The 17,992-nt window shown below is 33.7% G+C and overlaps 2 protein-coding genes and 1 long non-coding RNA gene across 5 annotated transcripts; 1 reads left to right on the top strand and 2 right to left on the bottom strand.

Annotated features, from left to right (window-relative positions):
• The first annotated feature begins 826 nt into the window (after positions 1-826).
• On the top strand, positions 827-7,097 carry LOC115991571. Of its 2 annotated transcripts, XM_031115384.1 has the most exons (6): positions 827-1,092; positions 1,287-1,513; positions 1,785-1,865; positions 3,603-3,953; positions 5,529-5,692; positions 6,805-6,893. In XM_031115384.1, exons 1-5 carry the CDS (start codon positions 942-944, stop codon positions 5,622-5,624), a joined length of 906 nt encoding a protein of 301 aa, XP_030971244.1. In that variant the 5' UTR covers positions 827-941; the 3' UTR covers positions 5,625-5,692; positions 6,805-6,893. The 2 variants fall into 2 exon arrangements, with proteins under 2 accessions (XP_030971244.1, XP_030971236.1); XM_031115376.1 differs by lacking the exon at positions 5,529-5,692 and having other exon boundaries at positions 828-1,092; positions 6,805-7,097.
• Positions 7,098-7,455: 358 nt separating this feature from the next.
• LOC115991558 (aspartic proteinase-like protein 2) lies at positions 7,456-17,137 on the bottom strand. Of its 2 annotated transcripts, none has more exons than XM_031115353.1 (10): positions 16,429-17,137; positions 15,308-15,437; positions 14,912-15,159; positions 14,420-14,644; positions 11,585-11,747; positions 11,410-11,486; positions 10,166-10,256; positions 8,963-9,038; positions 8,296-8,367; positions 7,456-7,785 (listed from the first exon to the last, which is right to left on the bottom strand). In XM_031115353.1, exons 1-10 carry the CDS (start codon positions 16,653-16,655, stop codon positions 7,637-7,639), a joined length of 1,458 nt encoding a protein of 485 aa, XP_030971213.1. In that variant the 5' UTR covers positions 16,656-17,137; the 3' UTR covers positions 7,456-7,636. The 2 variants fall into 2 exon arrangements, with proteins under 2 accessions (XP_030971213.1, XP_030971204.1); XM_031115344.1 differs by having other exon boundaries at positions 10,154-10,256; positions 16,429-17,136.
• Positions 12,427-14,400, bottom strand: LOC115991565. The gene is made up of 2 exons (XR_004092227.1): positions 14,076-14,400; positions 12,427-13,984 (listed from the first exon to the last, which is right to left on the bottom strand). It is a non-coding gene; the product is annotated as an uncharacterized LOC115991565 (long non-coding RNA).
• Positions 17,138-17,992: the final 855 nt, after the last annotated feature.

Genomic DNA, 17,992 nt, shown 5'->3' with positions numbered 1-17,992 from the left:
GTTTGTTAAGTTCATGCACTCAGGTGGTCTTCTCTATATACATATAGTTCCCTAGTATTCAAAGCCATCCTGGTTTAAAATGGGAGCATGGGGGGTTGCATTTTCAAGCTCTCCAATGAGTAAAGATAAGCCCAAGCCCAAGCCCAAGCCCAAGGTAAATAGGTTAAAAGAACTAGCTTTAGAGTATTCTCATACATTTGGGCCACAATAGTTTTGGGAGGGACCTAACTTAAAGTTAAGCCATGGATCAATCCATTTGATTTTAGCAAACGTTTACGGTCTTTGTAGTCTCTGTTTGGCACAGTTTCTTTTTTCAGATTTTTTGAAAAATAGCTTTTTTTAAAAAAAAATTAAAAATAAAAATAATAATAATAAGAAATTGAACCTAAAAAAAATAATAATAATAATAATAATAAGAAATTGAACCTAAAAATAAATAAATAAATAAGAGATTTAAATAAACTTTACTTTAAAAAAGTGTTGTTTCAAAATAGGATGTCAAACAGATATTCTCACACATTAGTTTCTCACTAAATAAAAAAACTGAATACAATCTTCTACATTTTAAATCATCTCCATTCTGTCAATTTTAAAGTTAAAATTTTATTTTCTAATAATATTGCGTCTTTAAATTTATATAATTTAATTTAAATTATAAAATAAGTCTGTTTTAAACAAAATAACACTGGTTACAATTGTGACAACTTGTCCCCTTACCCTATTTTATTCATTACAGAAATAATAATAATAATAATAATAATATTGGAGTTTGGCCTCGCATAAAATCCCACTGCACAAAATGAACTAGTGGTTGCACTTAGCAACACATAGCCCCCACCTTATCCACAGGTGGAGAAGCGAAAAAAAAAAAAATCAGAGAAGAAAAAGAAGCTCTAATTCTAATCCAAGAACGTGGTCAACATGCATTAGAATGGGGAAAGATGAGTGCTTCAGTTTTTTCGGCTCTCACCACTGCTACCATTGCTGCCACTCCCGCCTTTGCTTCTGGTCTCCACCACCGCAATAAATGCATTTTCACTTGCAAGCCTTTTACTGCGTCCTCTCATTACCACCACCCTTTTTCACTTCGAGGTTTCTACTTTTCACCTCCTCTAATTAATTATCTCCTTTTTCTTCTTCTATTACTACAAACTTTATACGATGACCAGTTACTACTGTTGTTCAGTTCAGTTGCTGCGGAAGCTGTAAAATCTTTCAATTCCTTCTGGTCAACCTGTTTTGCTAGCAACTAGACTGAGATATAAACTGGACTATATTTCTTGCAGTTACAAATGATTCTAGAAGCACAGAATTGTCTCCTGAGCCTACCATTGAAAAATCAGATGCTGATAAGATTGTTGATGGTATGGACTTCGGTGAGCTCTGTAATGAGTTTGAGTGCGTTAGTAGCCCCATAGTGGAATCTACAGCAAGACAACTTGTTCGCGATATCCTAGAGCTTCGGGAAGGCAATCGGGCCCTTGGAACGTACGCAGTTTCTGTCAGATACAGGGTATTGATGAGCTTTTGGCTTCCTGTTATATAAAATCATATGTTCATGTTTGTTAGTGTTACTGTACTATTGTCTCATTCTTTTTATTGTGATTGCTTCTCATAAGTGATTTCCTAATTACTTTTTAGATTTGTGGCAGTGGGGGACATGAAACCTTATGTGTCAAAATACTTTTATTGGTGTTTCTTTTATTAATTTGGTTGCAGTGGAGTGAGATTACTATTTTCACAATTGGGTATTTTAACGCATTATGTTATGATACTTGTTTCAGGATCCAGTTAGAAGTTTTGCTGGTCGTGAGAAATACAAGAGACCACTATGGGCAACCAGTGCACTAGACAACCCCACTGTGGTAAGACTTTTATTTTAATTATGTCTATATATTTTTGTTCATTTAAACAAGAAATATTCTCTCTTATTTAACTCCATTTTCCTTTTGTTGGGTTATAGATTAACCCTGGTTAATTAATTCAATTACTTAAGTTAATTAATTATGTTAAATTACATGCAAATCATCGAAACACACATAAATCGCTAAATAAACTAAAGTGTAGCGAAAATTAAATTTGACATGGTGATTTGTTGACTAATAGAGAAAACCTCTTACAAGGCAAAAACCCTTCATCGGGTGATTTTCAAGTCACCACTCCCAAGAATTACTAATCAAGAATCAAACAGTTATAAGTATAAGGAATCTTACTACTACCCTAGACTATCCCAGAATACCAACATATAGTTGAATTTTTATACCAATCCCCAATTGGACTTGATCTTGTAAAGACTCATTCCTTTGCACAGATCACAGTACATGACTAACTTCCTAGCAACTGATGTTTGTTGTTGAATACATAGTTCTTCACTTTAATACACGTTGAAAATCTAAAAGCACTTGGTTACAAAACCTTAAGGCGCATAAAAATGCAGTATCTTCTCCAAAAGTGTATGAGTTCTCTAATTTGAGTCTCTGTATCTTTGATGACTTTAAAATAAATCTTCTCTAGGAGTTTAGTGAACGAAACCCTAGCAATCCAAGTCATCATGGGTTGAAAATTTGATCTGAGAATTCTAGATCTGCTTAGCTTGATAGATCAAGAGTGTCGAGCTAATGTCAAGGTCCTTTATTTAATCTCGATAGATACTAGTATCGAGATAGTGTCGAGACTAGTGTCGTGATTCACTTTTTCAACTTTTCTTCACTTCTTTCTTGGTGCAGTCTTCATGTCTTCAGTAATACCACATGTCTAAGTCCTAAGACATGCTTCATGATATTCTAGAAACCAGTTAAAACTACTCAACTACAAGTAAAGTGTGTTTTGTCAAAGGATATGCCAACATATAAAAAATATGACCCTAACACTTTTGTTATATGAAATTGAATTCCTATGAGCCAACATTCTCACATTTCATTAAGAATTAGTTGACTTTTCATGTTTCATAGTTGATATCTTGTGGTATGCAGTGTGAACTTATACTCTCTCTCTCTCTCTTGATTGTTCACTCCCATATGTTGGAAGTGGTAAACCAAAAGCCTCTTGATATTTCATAACTATTTGTGTCTTTTGTTTTTTCATAACTATTTGTATCTATTGTCATTCTATAACATTTGTGTCTTTGAGTCTTCCACATTCTAGAATTTTCTTTTATAAAATAAAAAGTCATGACAATAATGATGGCTCTCGTAACTTCACCCTATAAAATGGAATAGATGTATGATGTGAAAATGTGTGAGAGATAAAGTTGTAGCGAGCTCTCAAGACAGCAGTCTGATCTCTTTGTTTGTAATTTTGAAGTACTCTAATAAAATTTTCATTACACTATTTCTTGTGAGTATTTTGTTAAAATTGCCAACACCATGCACATTTTATCTTAAGTTGGAACTTGTACTTTGATCATTCCATCTTGTACTTGAAAGATATATAAAGACCGCTTTGGTTTGGTTTATTTGAAACTAGTTCAATCAATCTGACTTGCATTTTACTTTCAATAGCTTGCCTAGATGAAATTATGCAGTGTTGGATCTTAACCTTTTAGCTGTGGCATATTTTGGTTAGTTTGACCTTTAATTTATCTTTCTATTTTGTTGTTACAGTCTGTGCAGGAAATGAGGATGCTATCAACCAGTGTCCTGAGCATCAAGTGGACAATTAAAGGGAAGCCTAAATCTTTTCTTGCTGGTATAGGAGGAGATTTGATAATTAGAGTTAATTCTCAATTCACTCTCAACCAAATTAGTGGCCAAGTGATTGAGCATGAGGAGTTCTGGGATTTATCATCTTCATCTGCTATTGCTCAAGCATTCTTCTGGACATCAAGACGTCTTTTTGCTACAAATGAGGTTGGAAAAGATTTGGCTGACGTTGTTAAGCACTTAACAAGCCGTTTCTCAACTGAGAAAGAAAACTTGGAGATATATCCAGACCCCTCAGGCGATCCAACAAAGGTGAGTTCTTTTAGTATCTTGCTCACCGATATGTATAATTAATTTATAGAAATTCATGCAAGTATATGAATGTTAGGGACTCTGCTTAATATGCATGCAGTAATTTTAGCATGAGAAAGTTTAGAAAAATTATGGGCTGCGCTCAGCTCAGGTTCTTTAGGGAAAAACTACTAAGCAACTGAAGAATATCATTCCAAACCGTAGGAATTTCTAGAATTGACATGCTTATATATCCCAACAAATTAATGAAAATTATCAACTAGATTAGATAGTTGAGCTGCAACAAATAATGCTTATCACCCTAGAAACTTTATTCGAAAAGATAATGAATTTCTAATTGTTCAATCTGCCCATATCTAAAGAAGTTAAGGGGTTTGATTTAAATGAATGCTTAAAACATGGTTTTACTTTTACAAACTTTTTCCCTACTGGGGAAACCTGCTCCCTGCGGTACTTTTTAATTTTCAATGTTACATAAGAAATAATTTTAGTCCATTTGCAATAAGTCAGATTAATTGTTTCAAGGGGATATTGGGCTTTTGCCCTTATTTTGTAAAAAATCTAGCACAACGTCTCTGTTTTGAAACTATTTAGATCTGTGTTCCTGTTTTAGTACTTGATTTTTTTTTAAAAATCGAGTTACAAGTGGAACTCGACATTAGCAATGTCGAGTTCTATGCATATTTAGCTACTTAATTTAAAAAAAAAAAAATAAGTGAAACTCAACATTAACAATGTCTAATTCTATGCATATTTAGCAACTTGACATTATTTATTCTCTCTCTCTCTCTCTCATTCTTTCTGTTCAAGAACCACAAATTTACTAAAACCACTATCACCACAAGCCCACCATCGTTGCACTACACACACTTGACACCACCACCAAGAGCAAAACCATGTTAAAAAAAAAAAAACACCCATTAACGAAGCCAATCACAATGCCACAGCCACCATAGCTCCACACCGATTTCCACCACATTGGACAACAAATCTCCACACCATAACCCACGCCAAACAAAACCCACCACCGATTTGCCACGATCTCCACCACTAACCCACCACAAACCCACTCGATCTTCACCCACAAACAAAACAAATACCCACCAATGCAAGACCCACCACCACCGCAAGATTTAACACCACAGTACTCACCACCACAGCCACGGCGAGATCAACCTCCACCTGGTCTGTGAGCATCGCACTGTGAGAGACCCTCCACGCCACTGGTCACGATCCTCCATGCCACGCCGATCCCCGTGAGAGACCATCATCAAAGCCACATCGAACCCATCGACAGTCTGGGCTTGGCATTGCTAGGCAATGGTGGCCAACGGTGGCGTTGCACTATAACACAATTGCAAATTTTTTTGTAATAGTCTACATTTACAATTCTAGATGCTGAGCTCTTTTGGGCTTGAAATGCCAAATTTTCTTTACATTTGGCATTTGCAATCTCCAGTGCAAATGCTCTTAGTGGATTGATGGTGGGTTTTACTCCAAATTATTGTTTTGGGATCGTTGTTGTATGTGAGTTTGCCGTGGGTTTTTGCTGATTGGGTTTGTTTAGATGGGCAGGTGGCTGGTGTGGTGGTTTTACCGTGGGGGTTATGGTGTGGTGGCTGCTATGGATTTGTTGTGATTTTGATGGGGTGGCAGATGGTGCAGCAGTGATTTGGGTCCGAGTTGTAGGTGATTGTTGTTGGGCGGAGGAGGTGGTTGTGGTTGTGGTTGTGGTTTGGGTAAGTGATTGTTTTGATTTGGTATTTGTTGGCGGCAGTGGGTGTGGGTTTACAATTTTTGGTTGTTTTAGTTGTAGTGGGAGTTGGTTTTGGTTGTTCCAATGGCAATGGTTGTTTCGTCACACTATGTACCGCGCTGGGTCTAGCTTCTGGTCTATGGTGTCTTTTATGTTGTTTCTCAGGTTTCATGTTATTTTTGCCTTTTAATGTTATTGTTTCTATTGGTACTAAATACTTTGATGATTGGCATGTGGTGGGGATTGGATGGTGGTTGAGTTGGGTTTTGGGTTTGTTCGCGGTGGAGAGAGAGAGAGAGACATAAATTAGATAGAGGAGAGATATTGTTTTGGGTTATATATATTTTATTACGTAGATATATTATTTTAACGTGTTGTATAGGAAAATAAAAATTGAGATGTTGGGTGTGTTATAAAATAGTATGGTATAATTGATAAAGTGACTTTCAAGATGGTAAAATTGAATTTTTTTTGAAGAAACTGGATGCTAATGCCCTACATCTCTGCTTCCAAAGTTCAATTACTATCCTACGAGATATTTACTAAAATATGTTTGATATACAACAGATAGAAAAGGCTATTTCATGTACATTAAGGTGCCATTTATAGAAAGTGTATTCGCATTCAAGAGATGATGGTATCTTATAAGATGGTATTTTGTTCACAAGTCACAGAAAAAGAATCTCATACCCCTTCTTATACAGATTCAGTTCAAGTTTGATACAGACACCGGATATAATCATATCCTGAGGCAAATTTTTATAGGCATTTTTGCAAATTGATGCATAATGATGGTTAATTGTGCTTGTTCTGCGATGCTTTACGTATAACATGTACCATGATTGTGTTTGCTTTACTTCTTCACTTTTTAAAGTTACATTACATGTTTAAAATCCATTAAGTATGAGGAAAATTTTGCATTAATTTTCGAGTTTTAATTTTTAGTATTAGCTAAAATAGTTCAATGGGGATTGCAGCAAATATGAAAATGGTTGTTTTCTTTCGTTATCAACTGACTTATTCCATTATTCAAAAAACAAAAAAAATCAAAAAATCAAAAAAAAAAGACTGATTTTTTTATTTGTTTTGCTTCAGTTCTTTCAAAGGGATGACAGCTTCCAAAGAGATGCATACCAAATTGCACTACTTCTAGCAGTCTTCTATTTTGTTGTACAGTTTTTGAGGACCACCTTGTAATACCTACTTCGGCTACAATCTACTTTTGTAATTGTGGCTATAAGTATAATTATTTGAACAGTATATTGTTGTATAAATTAATCTAGTATCATAAATCACATTTTAGCTGTTTTGGGAATGAACTTGATTCTCCCAGCTACATTGTACTTCATTTAGCTATTCTATAGCAGTCATAAAGATGTCTCAGAAAATTTGCACATCGGAGGAAGAAAGAGAGTATTTACATGGAAGTCATTAAAAATAGAGTTAGCCCGAGTATAGTTAAAACTTAGGACTTAAAATCAAGCAAGAGACTTTTATCCGTTAAACCAACTGATACCAAAAATTGGTTTTCTAACTTTATTCATTTCCATTTCCAGAGTCAAATCATGCATTCAAAACCAGAGACATCCCATCCCATTCAAGTAAACACTATATTCCTTTTTTTTCTTTTTTGGTTAAAACACTATATTCATTTTATTATCTCAGTTGCAAAGAATGTAGCCCCCCCCCCCCCCCCCCCCCCCCAAAAAAAAAAATCACAAAATGAGGAAAAAAAAAAAAAAAATCTTCTAGAGAAGTTATGGGTTTGACCCCTCATGAGTAAGGCCAAGTTAATTGGACTATTGTTTATTCTACAGTTTGGGGGGAGGGTGTTCAATAAAACATGACCAATTTGAAGCACGCATTTTCATTCAATAAATTATAGTACAAGAAAATTAATGAACCCTATGCCTCTTGCAGCAACTATTTAATTGATAAAGCTGAGCAGCGTAGCAATCACTAACAACAAAAATGTTAATTTTCTTCCAATAATCAGAGTGGAAGCTGATGAAAGATTGTGGGCGCCAACGGAATACGCCACTCCAGAGCTATCCTTCACCTTAATGCTTGAAGAGCCTAAAAGTTAAAACAACCATACATGAGAAGGGCCATATATTTCTTGCTATAGAATCAAACCGCCAAGTGCACATGCCATGACACATTCAATGATGTGTATCAACCAACGGGTATTTCCATTTTTATGATGAAATTAGTGACAGATTATTATATTTTAAATTGCTATTACTCATTTAGGAGGGAAATTCAAGGTAATTAATGTGATAATTGGGGAATCCATTATTATGCTTAAATTCCAATTAAATTGGATTTTATTTTTATGGATTCTCATCGACTAGTCTGAGAGAGACACTTATTTATTTTGTCTAAAATACTTCCCTAATAAATATATTCTACTTAAACAATCAGTGACATTTCGAGGATTCAGCATAAAATAAAATAAATAAATAAATAAATAAAAAATAGGGTGAAACATTTGTGCAGGAAAATAATATAACACAAAAGAATTTGAGAGAAACTCAGACAAAATCAAAACACAAAAATTCGAATAAGTCACTACATAGTACTCACAATTGTATTCAGTCCATCCAATCATCTGTTGTTCAAGATCATACAAAACTAGCTTATTTGAAAGCACCAAATCTGCAATTGGAAAAAACTGGAGAAGTCAATGGCTAAAAAATTAACAACCCAGCATATGTCGTTTTCCTTTCCATTTTATGATTTTCTTTTTTAGTAAAACCAACAGACTTTCCATTTTTATGATTAATTAAATGAAAACAACATTGATCAGGTAATCTATCCATGACCCTCTATAGAATAAATTTAAGTGTTTATAAAGAGTGGATATTGAGGTTTGTGCAGAACCACAGCTGATTCCAAACTAAGAGAAGCATTTGTTGAATTCATAAAATATAGTGGAATCAGAAAAGACTCTCATCTGCTGTGGAGCTTATCTCATAATTATTATATATAATGAAGTTTCAAAGACATTTTGGTTCTTCAGTTATTTTATAGAAGCAGATTGCTATATGTATAACTCATGCAGAGATCTAAAGCATCATAGTGCACATTTTATATATTATCCTAGCATCAACACAAATTCAATAGGAATAGGACACGCCCAAAAAGACCTATAAATGCATAAAATGTAATCTGAGATTGACTTGACATGTTGCATATTCTAGTGTCAGCAACAAAAGTTGAATTCATATTTAAATGTAATTATAGACAGCACCTCCTAGAAGAGTTATGTCCTTCCCATCTTTTGTTTGATCCCCACCATTCTGCCAACCAAAGCACCACACGTTATCCTGCAAAAATTTCATAGATAAAAAAAAAAAAAAAAAGAGTAAAGAGCCTTGGAGAAGAATTAGACCAATAATATGTCAATAGTGTTTTCAGGGAAAAAAATAACAATAATAAATAAAAGAGAGAAAATTCCCACTTTAACCATATGCATAATTGGTAGCAGTGCTCCAGACTTAATTTTTTTTTTTTAATAACTTCATCTATCTACTCCCAACTGGCAGGTATCAAAACGAAAAATAACTCCAGTTACAACATTGACTATCCATGAAAGTAATATCAGATTATCACAATGAAGAAGATTACCAAGAGCTACTAAAATGTCTTAGAACAAAATAGCAACTCCTTTCTTCATAACAGGAAATTTATTGAGAAAAACACAGGACAAAGTACAAGGAGAGATGTACACAGGATCCTTCAAATGATTACACAACATAGCAAGTCACACTAATCTTTATTTGATCAATTTAAAGCTAAGTGCATGCTAAAATGGTGTACGGATAGAGATTTGTTATAAATAAATATAGCCAAAAAAATGGTTTGATTTTGAGAACCTTGAAAGTTGACTGCAAATAGCATATCAGGATTGGAGTGAGTTACAAAATTTTCTTCCACTACATGATTACAAAATAACAATTCAAATTTTTTTATTTAGGACTGATCTAGGAATTTATGTAAAAGTACATTTTGGGCAATGATTACAACATCTGTTTAATCATCAGCAAATTTTGAGCTTAAAGATGTAAAATCACTAGATTTACCAATCTAATGAAAAATATCAACCATTTCAAAAGCATTTTTAGCCAAGCATTCAATGAACATAGTGAGTAATAGATAATGAAATTAGGATGAAATATCTACACGATAGAATCACAAAGTTCAGGCCACACAATTTGCACACAAGATTAATGATCGTATATATGAAATACCATTTGAAAGACAATAATATCAAGGATAAACATGATCATATATGATAAAGTGTTTGCTGGGAAATGGAATGCAAGCACGATTTCAATATCTGGAGGAATATTGAAGAACAAAAACTGCGAAAAAAAACTGTCACCAGATTATGAAATGAGACCTGACATGTAAGGATTTTAAATAAAATTCTGGAACTCACATTATTACTTACTGAAATCTGGAACAGATACTCATGAGGATAAACCGTTAAAGAAAGGGAACCCTCAAAATAAAACTTGACAGTTGGAAATCCATCATCAACACTGCAGGAGAAATACATGATATTAGAAAATAAAGTAGGTCTTTTCAAATGCCTCGGTGAATCAAACTAGAAAGACGTTTGTGGAGTTGATAAAACAAATCCTCTGTTCAATAATAAAATTCTTTTAGCTTGAAATCTGCATGAACTACCAAGATCAATCATAACGTTACATGAAAGATGATTCATAAACTGCTGCTTTATCTTTTATAGTAGATAGATATTTCGTACAGATGCAACAACAAAAAACAGTTAAAGAAAAAAGAATGAATGATTAATACCATTATCAAATTTTAGAAATCAATTGTTATTAACCAATGGGGAGGTTCGGGAGAAGACAGGAAAATAATAGCTTGACATTTTAAACATGCCACTAAATACTAGTTAAAAAGTAATATAAAAAAATAAAAAGAGTCAGAGAATTATCCTTCTGTCTACAACTTTGGCAGAGCCCAGACCCCATATCAAGCCCTATAGATCCCCCTTACCACTGCACAGAATGCTATCACAGCTTTCTCCAATCTTTTATAGTTTATAATTATTAAATAGTCCTTACAAACTTGTCCTCCAATTCTGATTGCCACGAAAATCATCTCAAATTTTCAGTGAGTGCAATATTAACACATACTAACTTCTGTGAATTCTTTGTTAATTGTGCCAGTTTTTGCAAATCCTTTATTATAATAAAATTAAATAAATGTTGATGCAATACTATCTCTCTTTTCTACTATTTTCAATGAATTGGATAAAAGGATGGTGATCTAAATAATAATGACTTGTGAGTTTACAGATTTTTCCTTCACAAAATTGCTTCCATGCTCAAGTGTACCATCCTAGTAGTAGTGGTTTTAAAGATCAGAAAATGTTACTACAAATTGAGACATATATCATTTATATTTTTACTGCATATTATTATTTTGAGTACATGTTTTGTCTGGATTTATATAGTGAGGTCTATTATGTCAGATTAATCACATCTATACAGTGTAAAAGCAGTGCAGCCTGATCAATTATCATTAAATAAATTTATTATTGTATGACATTTAATAAGGAAATCAGTACTTTCAAACCCTATGCTACCAGAAAGGGAAAAAAAGATCAATCTGTCATTCCGAAAATAGAAACTACTACAGGGGAGTATTCAGTTGATGCCTTACTTTCCACTGTTGTACTGGAAACAAGAAAACTGCTGTTCAACAGTACGCAATTTCAGGCCAGGCTGCTGAGCCAAGATCTAAATCCAAAACAAAAATGAAAATAAAAGGTAAAAATAAATATGTAAGTACCTAAAAGAAACCCTCAAATTATTGCGAGTTAGGGACTATCATTTACCTTAGACATTAGTTCTCCGTAAACAACCTGCGGAAGATAAGCCAATGTTGTACCACTGTCAATTATGGTTCCTTTCCGAAATCCATTGTCAAATACATCTGAAGGAAGTGATAGATTATCACCGCCCACCTCAATTTCCTTCAATACAACATTGTAATGTGCCCTAAGGTCATAGATAAAAGTACAATTATGACAAAATTCAAAAACAAACAACTGAACTGGATAAGGAAAGAAGACTAAAAGCCTTAAATAAGAATTTAAAGAAAGCATGAAATTCCAAAAAGAAACACAATAAACATCCAACACATTCTATAAATAATTCAAAAATCTTACTAAGTCCCTAATTCTTAGGTTCCTATGCACTTATACTAAGAAATTGATGTAAAACACTATATTTGACTGTAATATATAGTGAACTCGTTTACTTCACACATCAAGCACAATTGTTGCCTTTCCATATAAAAATTGGTCCATGACTTGCACTTAGAATCATTGCTTCAAATCTTAATTTCGTTATATCTCTTCCTGAAAGATCAAGCTTAATCTCTAGATAGAAATCTTATAAATTGTTATAGATATCACCTTTCTACACATCCATAAATACAATATGTGCCTTATTTATAAGGTGTTAAACACCCCAAGGTTAATAAAAACAGGAGTGCTTCACACAAAAAAAACAAAACCCAATTAATGCAGAAATCCCTTTATATATATATATATATATATATATATATAGGGCAACACTTAAATATAGTACCTTAGGTGCTGTTCCTTAAGTTTCTCTCTTAAATTTCAGTCATGTTACTTTTTTCTCATAGGATGGAGTATTTTTAGTTAAATAGACACATGATTGAATTTTAAGAGGGGTAAGAAACAGCACCTAGTACTGTACCTAAGTATTGTTCCTAAGTTTTGCCCATATATATAGACTGGGAGCAAACTAGAGACCACCATAATCATACTTGTAAATTATGATGATCAATAAAATCTAAAACTCATAGCAGCATAACCCACTAAACACCAAAAAAATTTAAAACCATATTCCACAACTTTGTAGCTACAGGACAATGAAGCAAAAGGTGATCCAAAGACTTCCCAAACATATTTGCACATATAACACCATTCTATCACAATAATGTCTTCTCCGCAAATTATCAATAGTAAGAATCTTACCCAAGAGCGACAGTCCATGAAAAAAGTGCAACTCTAGGTGAAACCTTCAATCTCCAAATAATTTTCCATGGAAAAGGTACATCTATATTAGACACCAAAAAACTATAATAGTATAATACCCTCCCACTTCAAAACCCCTCCCTTTAGCCGCAGCTTCCAATAGATCTTATCTTTCCCCATTCACTCTAACTGGAATGGAATAAATTAAATCCATAAAAACTGACAATGATTCTAACACCCAATGCAGAAAACCCTTATTGCTTGGAGGCCACTTCTCCCTATCAACTATTGTGTGTGAGATAACTAAATACCCTGTCCACTGTCTGACACCTACTTGGGCACTTACAAAAGGATCCTCCCTTATATATTGTGAGGTGAAAACCTACCCAAATACTCCCAATCCTCATCATAGAAGAGAGATGGAATATTTCTCACACCAATTAAGTCTCACACATTATTTTGGATTGCTCAAGCTAGCCATCTAATGATTGTTAAAAAGCATCTTCAATCAGCTATTAAGATACTCCCATGGTAGACAATTTCCCAAGGACTAGGACATTCACCTCAGCCTGGAAATCATACCCCAGCCATCCAGATCCGAGAGATTGCCAGGAGAACAGCCATCGAGTTAAAATTACATACAGTACATGATTCCTATGGCCTTGACAAAGGATGAGGTCCAAAGGCTAGTAAGCAGTGCCCAACCACTACCGTAAGTTCATGTCCCTCTTTATGTTCCTCTGAAACTGCCACCAATCCCTACTTTCCTTGGTTTTTCCAAATGAACAACCAACTAGTTCAAAACTACAATTTCTCTTCTCAATGCATCGTGGAAACTTCCAAATAGCCCTTTCACCACACAGCTTCTAAAGACAAACAATTTAAACAAAGATTGCATTGTTGTAATGTTCTCTCAACCAAAATGCAATCTATATGACCTCTCATTATACCTGCACACAATTTTAGCATGAATAGCAACTGTGAAAATTAAGTCCCACAATGTCCATTATGGAACCAAATGCAATTGATAGTACTTCCTTAAGGAAAGGGATTCCTTCTAGTCTAAGGGTAACAAAGACAGCGAAATGAGTTCTAATTTAAAACCAATTACCTAGAGTAAGTCTGTGCAAGATTTGTCCATAATAATTCGGTTGTTTCAGGTTGTCCAATATTAGAATAATACTGAGGTGAAAACAATGCTTTCCATAATATATTCCTTCAGAACCCCTAAAATGGAGAAGTAAGGGGCAAGAATAAAAATAGGAAACCACCTACTAAATATCAGACAAATAAAAATAGACCGTATATAAGAAGACACCTCATGGTGGACAATCTTGTAAGGACCTTGACTTCATTCGGATCCAAAGCCTAATACACCTCTAACCTTTTGCAGACTTTAATTCACATCATTGTTGGCACTAGCATTAAATCATAGCAAAAGAAAAATGATCTATATCCTGAATGTATGGCAAAAGAAAAGGTAAGAGGGAAATCAAAAATTCAAAATAGAAAAGGCAAACCTGAACTCCAAACTCAGTGACATTATCATACAAAGAAATGCTGATTAAGTCTAATAAAACAATAATCATAAAGTACCAACAGCCTATGAATCTCAGTGACCATAAATATCAGACAAATAAATAAATGAAATATTGCACATACTGATTTGGTACCAATGGAGTTGTGTTCACTTTTGGCTTCACCACTTCCCCAATGGCAAAGATTCCACCTCCATTTACATTATCCAAGCAATGTGCAAATATTTTTTTCACCTTTCCTGCTGAAGCTAGTTGTGAAAGCATAGATGAATTCGCTTGTCCAAAACCAAGTATGCCATCAAGTGCTTCTGAAGATGTGCCAAGCTCCCCTGATTGTTTAGCTCCACACCTATTGCACAAGAGGCAAGATTATAATATCTATAGACAGCACTGCACAGTTAGATAGTGCTAAATTAAGAAATCATATTAGACAAAAATAAAATTCCTCAGTAGAACTCTTGAATTGAAACTTGTATAAACATGTAAAATATATTTATGAGAGAACTAAAAACAAGTTAAAAGGCAAAAGACGTGAAAAATCAAAAGGTATTAATTATAAGGTATTTATCGGTGCATGACCTTTAAATTGCCAAAGCAAGTCAGAAATACAACCCACCCGAATATTATACTCCCATTTCCTGGTGCTGTCTGAAGGTTTCCAGTCACTCGATCAAATTGTACATTATCATTCACAAAGTAACCAGAAGTAGAGCTTCCATCTCCATAAACAACTTCATATTGGCAAAGCACGTCAGGCCTACAACCAGTAAGTTGACCATTGTATGTGGAAGTGCAAAAAGCTTGATCACATGCAACCAAACTTGAAGTTGAGGAACTCTTTGGATCATATAGTGTCAAGTCTAACTGTAATAGGAATAATTGTAATAATAATGTTTCTTCAATCGATGGTCAAAACATAATTTGGGAAACATGATATATCAGTGTACCATGATAATGGTTCCAATTGAGAAACAGAGAAATTCAATTTAAATGAAAAGTTAGAAGCACATACACCAAGACCGCTTTTCTTTGGACAGCTCTTGCAGCCAACACAATTCACCCATAGAATGTCACTTCCTGTGTCAACTTGCACATAATAGTCTTTTGGAGGGGATCCAAGCCCAAGTTTGGCAAAGTACAGCCTACAATAATCAAGTAAACCATATAAGCATCCAAAAGAAAAAATGATGAATATGTCTTTTTTTTTCCTGCTAGGTGATATTATATGTCTGCATTGTGCTAGTAAAATAGTGTGACAGAACACACAGAAATTATATTTTAAAATTTTAAAAAAGAGTCTAGTATTTTAATATTAGAAACCAAAGATTTTCAGTCAGTTAGGCCTTCAGCAACTACACAGATCAACCATGCCAAATTGTCTATTTCTCTCTGCACCACCAATACAGCAGCAAACAAAAGATTTCTTTTATAATCATTCTTTCAAATTATTTAGGTAGGAGATAAAGGAAAAAATAAACTGAGTTATAGATGCTACTAAAAAGAAAAAGAATGTATTGACTATTACACTCAAACAATAAAAGAACCAGTGCATATACAAAGGACCAGATGCTACCAACTTTCGTAAGTAAAAATAAAAAAATAAAAACTAGCTTTACTCTTAACTAACAATAAAAATTTACAATTGATGCTTTAAGAAAATACCAATTCCAGTTGAAAACCAATAATTCTAGAGGACAAAAATTAACCAGAAAACAAATAACTAAGAAGAGAGAGATAGAGATTGGATCTCAAAACCATCTATCATTATAACATCTTAATTAAAAAGGAAAAAGTACATAATTACCCCACCAAGACGCCAATTACAACAGGAATTGGCATTAAAGAAAAGAAGAAACAAAGCCCAAATTTGTATATATGCAATTGAATTGTTCACACATTAACCGATCTGCGTACAAATTAAACCAACACTATCATCAAAAATGAAACAACCAAAAAAAAAAAAAAACCAACTAAGCTCCAAGAAACGCCAATCCCAGCTAAATTACCATCACAGAACAAAACAGAAAGAAACAAAGTAAACCCAGAATTCATATAGAAAGAAAAAAATATAAAAATAAAAAATAAAAACGCAAACCCAGACTTGAAAAATGGAAAAGAAAGAGAAAAACTAACCCAGTTTCAGAAGGTTGACCATTACCACCCAATTCAAGATCGATATCAAAGAGAAACCTTCCATGGCGGCGTACATCATGGGCTTTCAATGCACTCAAGTTTCTTTCTCTGCCTTTGAACTTGTGTTGCACAGGGAACACTATGTTCCCACTCACATTCACAAGCAAAGAATCACCCAAAAACAACAACAACAACAACAACAACAACAACCTCCAACTGAGATCCATTAAATTTCACACCTTTACAATATTTAACCAAAACCCAATTCAGATTGAAATGAATGAAACACAAACTTGGCCTCCCCAGAAAAATTAAGAACCCAAAATGAAAGAAAGTTTAGGTCGGTGAGGGAGGCAAAGAAGAAACAGAATTTGGTAACAGATATATATATATATATATATATATATATAAGAAAAAGAAAGAAAATTGTAACAGAAAGAAAGAACAGAATTTGACAGGTCTATTTATTTGTGTGCGCGATAGAGTTAGAGACAATATATAGGAGGAAATAACGTTTGCTTTGTTTTAGGTGTTTGCAAGTGTTCTTTGGTTTTTCTGTTCTGGTGTTAAATTGGTTTTTTCTGGTTTTCGCCTTTTCGTTTTTCTCTCTGTACTCTGTACACAGATAATATATATATTTGGATGAGTCCCTTTCTTCCCATCTCTCTTTTAGTTTCTTTCACCTTTCACGTCTCTCTCTTTCCAAGTCTTTTTTTTCTTTTCTTTTTTTGTTGGCTCCTTTTATCAATCTGTTTATTGTTTTCTGGAAAATTATTAGTAACTTCAACCAAAAGAGTAAATGAACTAGACGGGTTATAAAAGGCTCAGCTTTAGCTGGTCAAAAAATTTAGTTTATGTTACAATTGTTTAACAAACAACCCAATCTCAAGTCTAAGCTCAAACTCTTTCTCAAAAAATAAAAAATAGATTGTAAGTTTAAATATGACTAAAAACAAGTTAAGCTTAAACCTAATGCGTTTACAAACAAGTTTGTGAAAATGAGGTTCAATATAACTATATATTAATAGGAAAAAGTTAATTAATGCCCTAAAGGAATTAATTTAATAAATAGTTTTAGAAACTTCTTATAGGAAAAAAAAAAAAAAAAAAACACTACTTTTTTTATGCTATTTTTTATATTTTTCATGAAAACGGTATCAAAACTTTTTTAACAAGTCTAATTTAAACTCAAACTCATCATTATCATTTTTAAAATAAAATTATTTTTGTTGGGTCATTCTACCGTATCCCCTCTAGAAAAAGGGGGGTACGGTATCCACCTTAATTTTAACCGCTGATTTAACATTGTTTAAATCCTGACCATTGGTATAATTTTAAGGGGATACTGGTTACTGGCTAAACAGGTTATATATATAAACCAAAAAAAAAAAAAACAAAGCAAAAGAATGCAGAATCATTCACGCATCAACAACGCCTCTCCAGCTCTGTCTCAATGCTAAAGCCTCTCCAATCCAACCTCAAATCCACATCCAATCCAACTCAGCGGTGCTTCTTCTATCTCTCTACCCTTTTGTTCAAAGTTTCCACCGTTTATCGAATCTAA

This window comes from Quercus lobata, chromosome 1, assembly GCF_001633185.2.
Source record: "Quercus lobata isolate SW786 chromosome 1, ValleyOak3.0 Primary Assembly, whole genome shotgun sequence".
Lineage (NCBI taxonomy): Eukaryota > Viridiplantae > Streptophyta > Magnoliopsida > Fagales > Fagaceae > Quercus > Quercus lobata.
The sequence above is the reverse complement of the archived record's forward strand: the minus strand, read 5'-3'. Positions and strand labels throughout refer to the sequence as shown.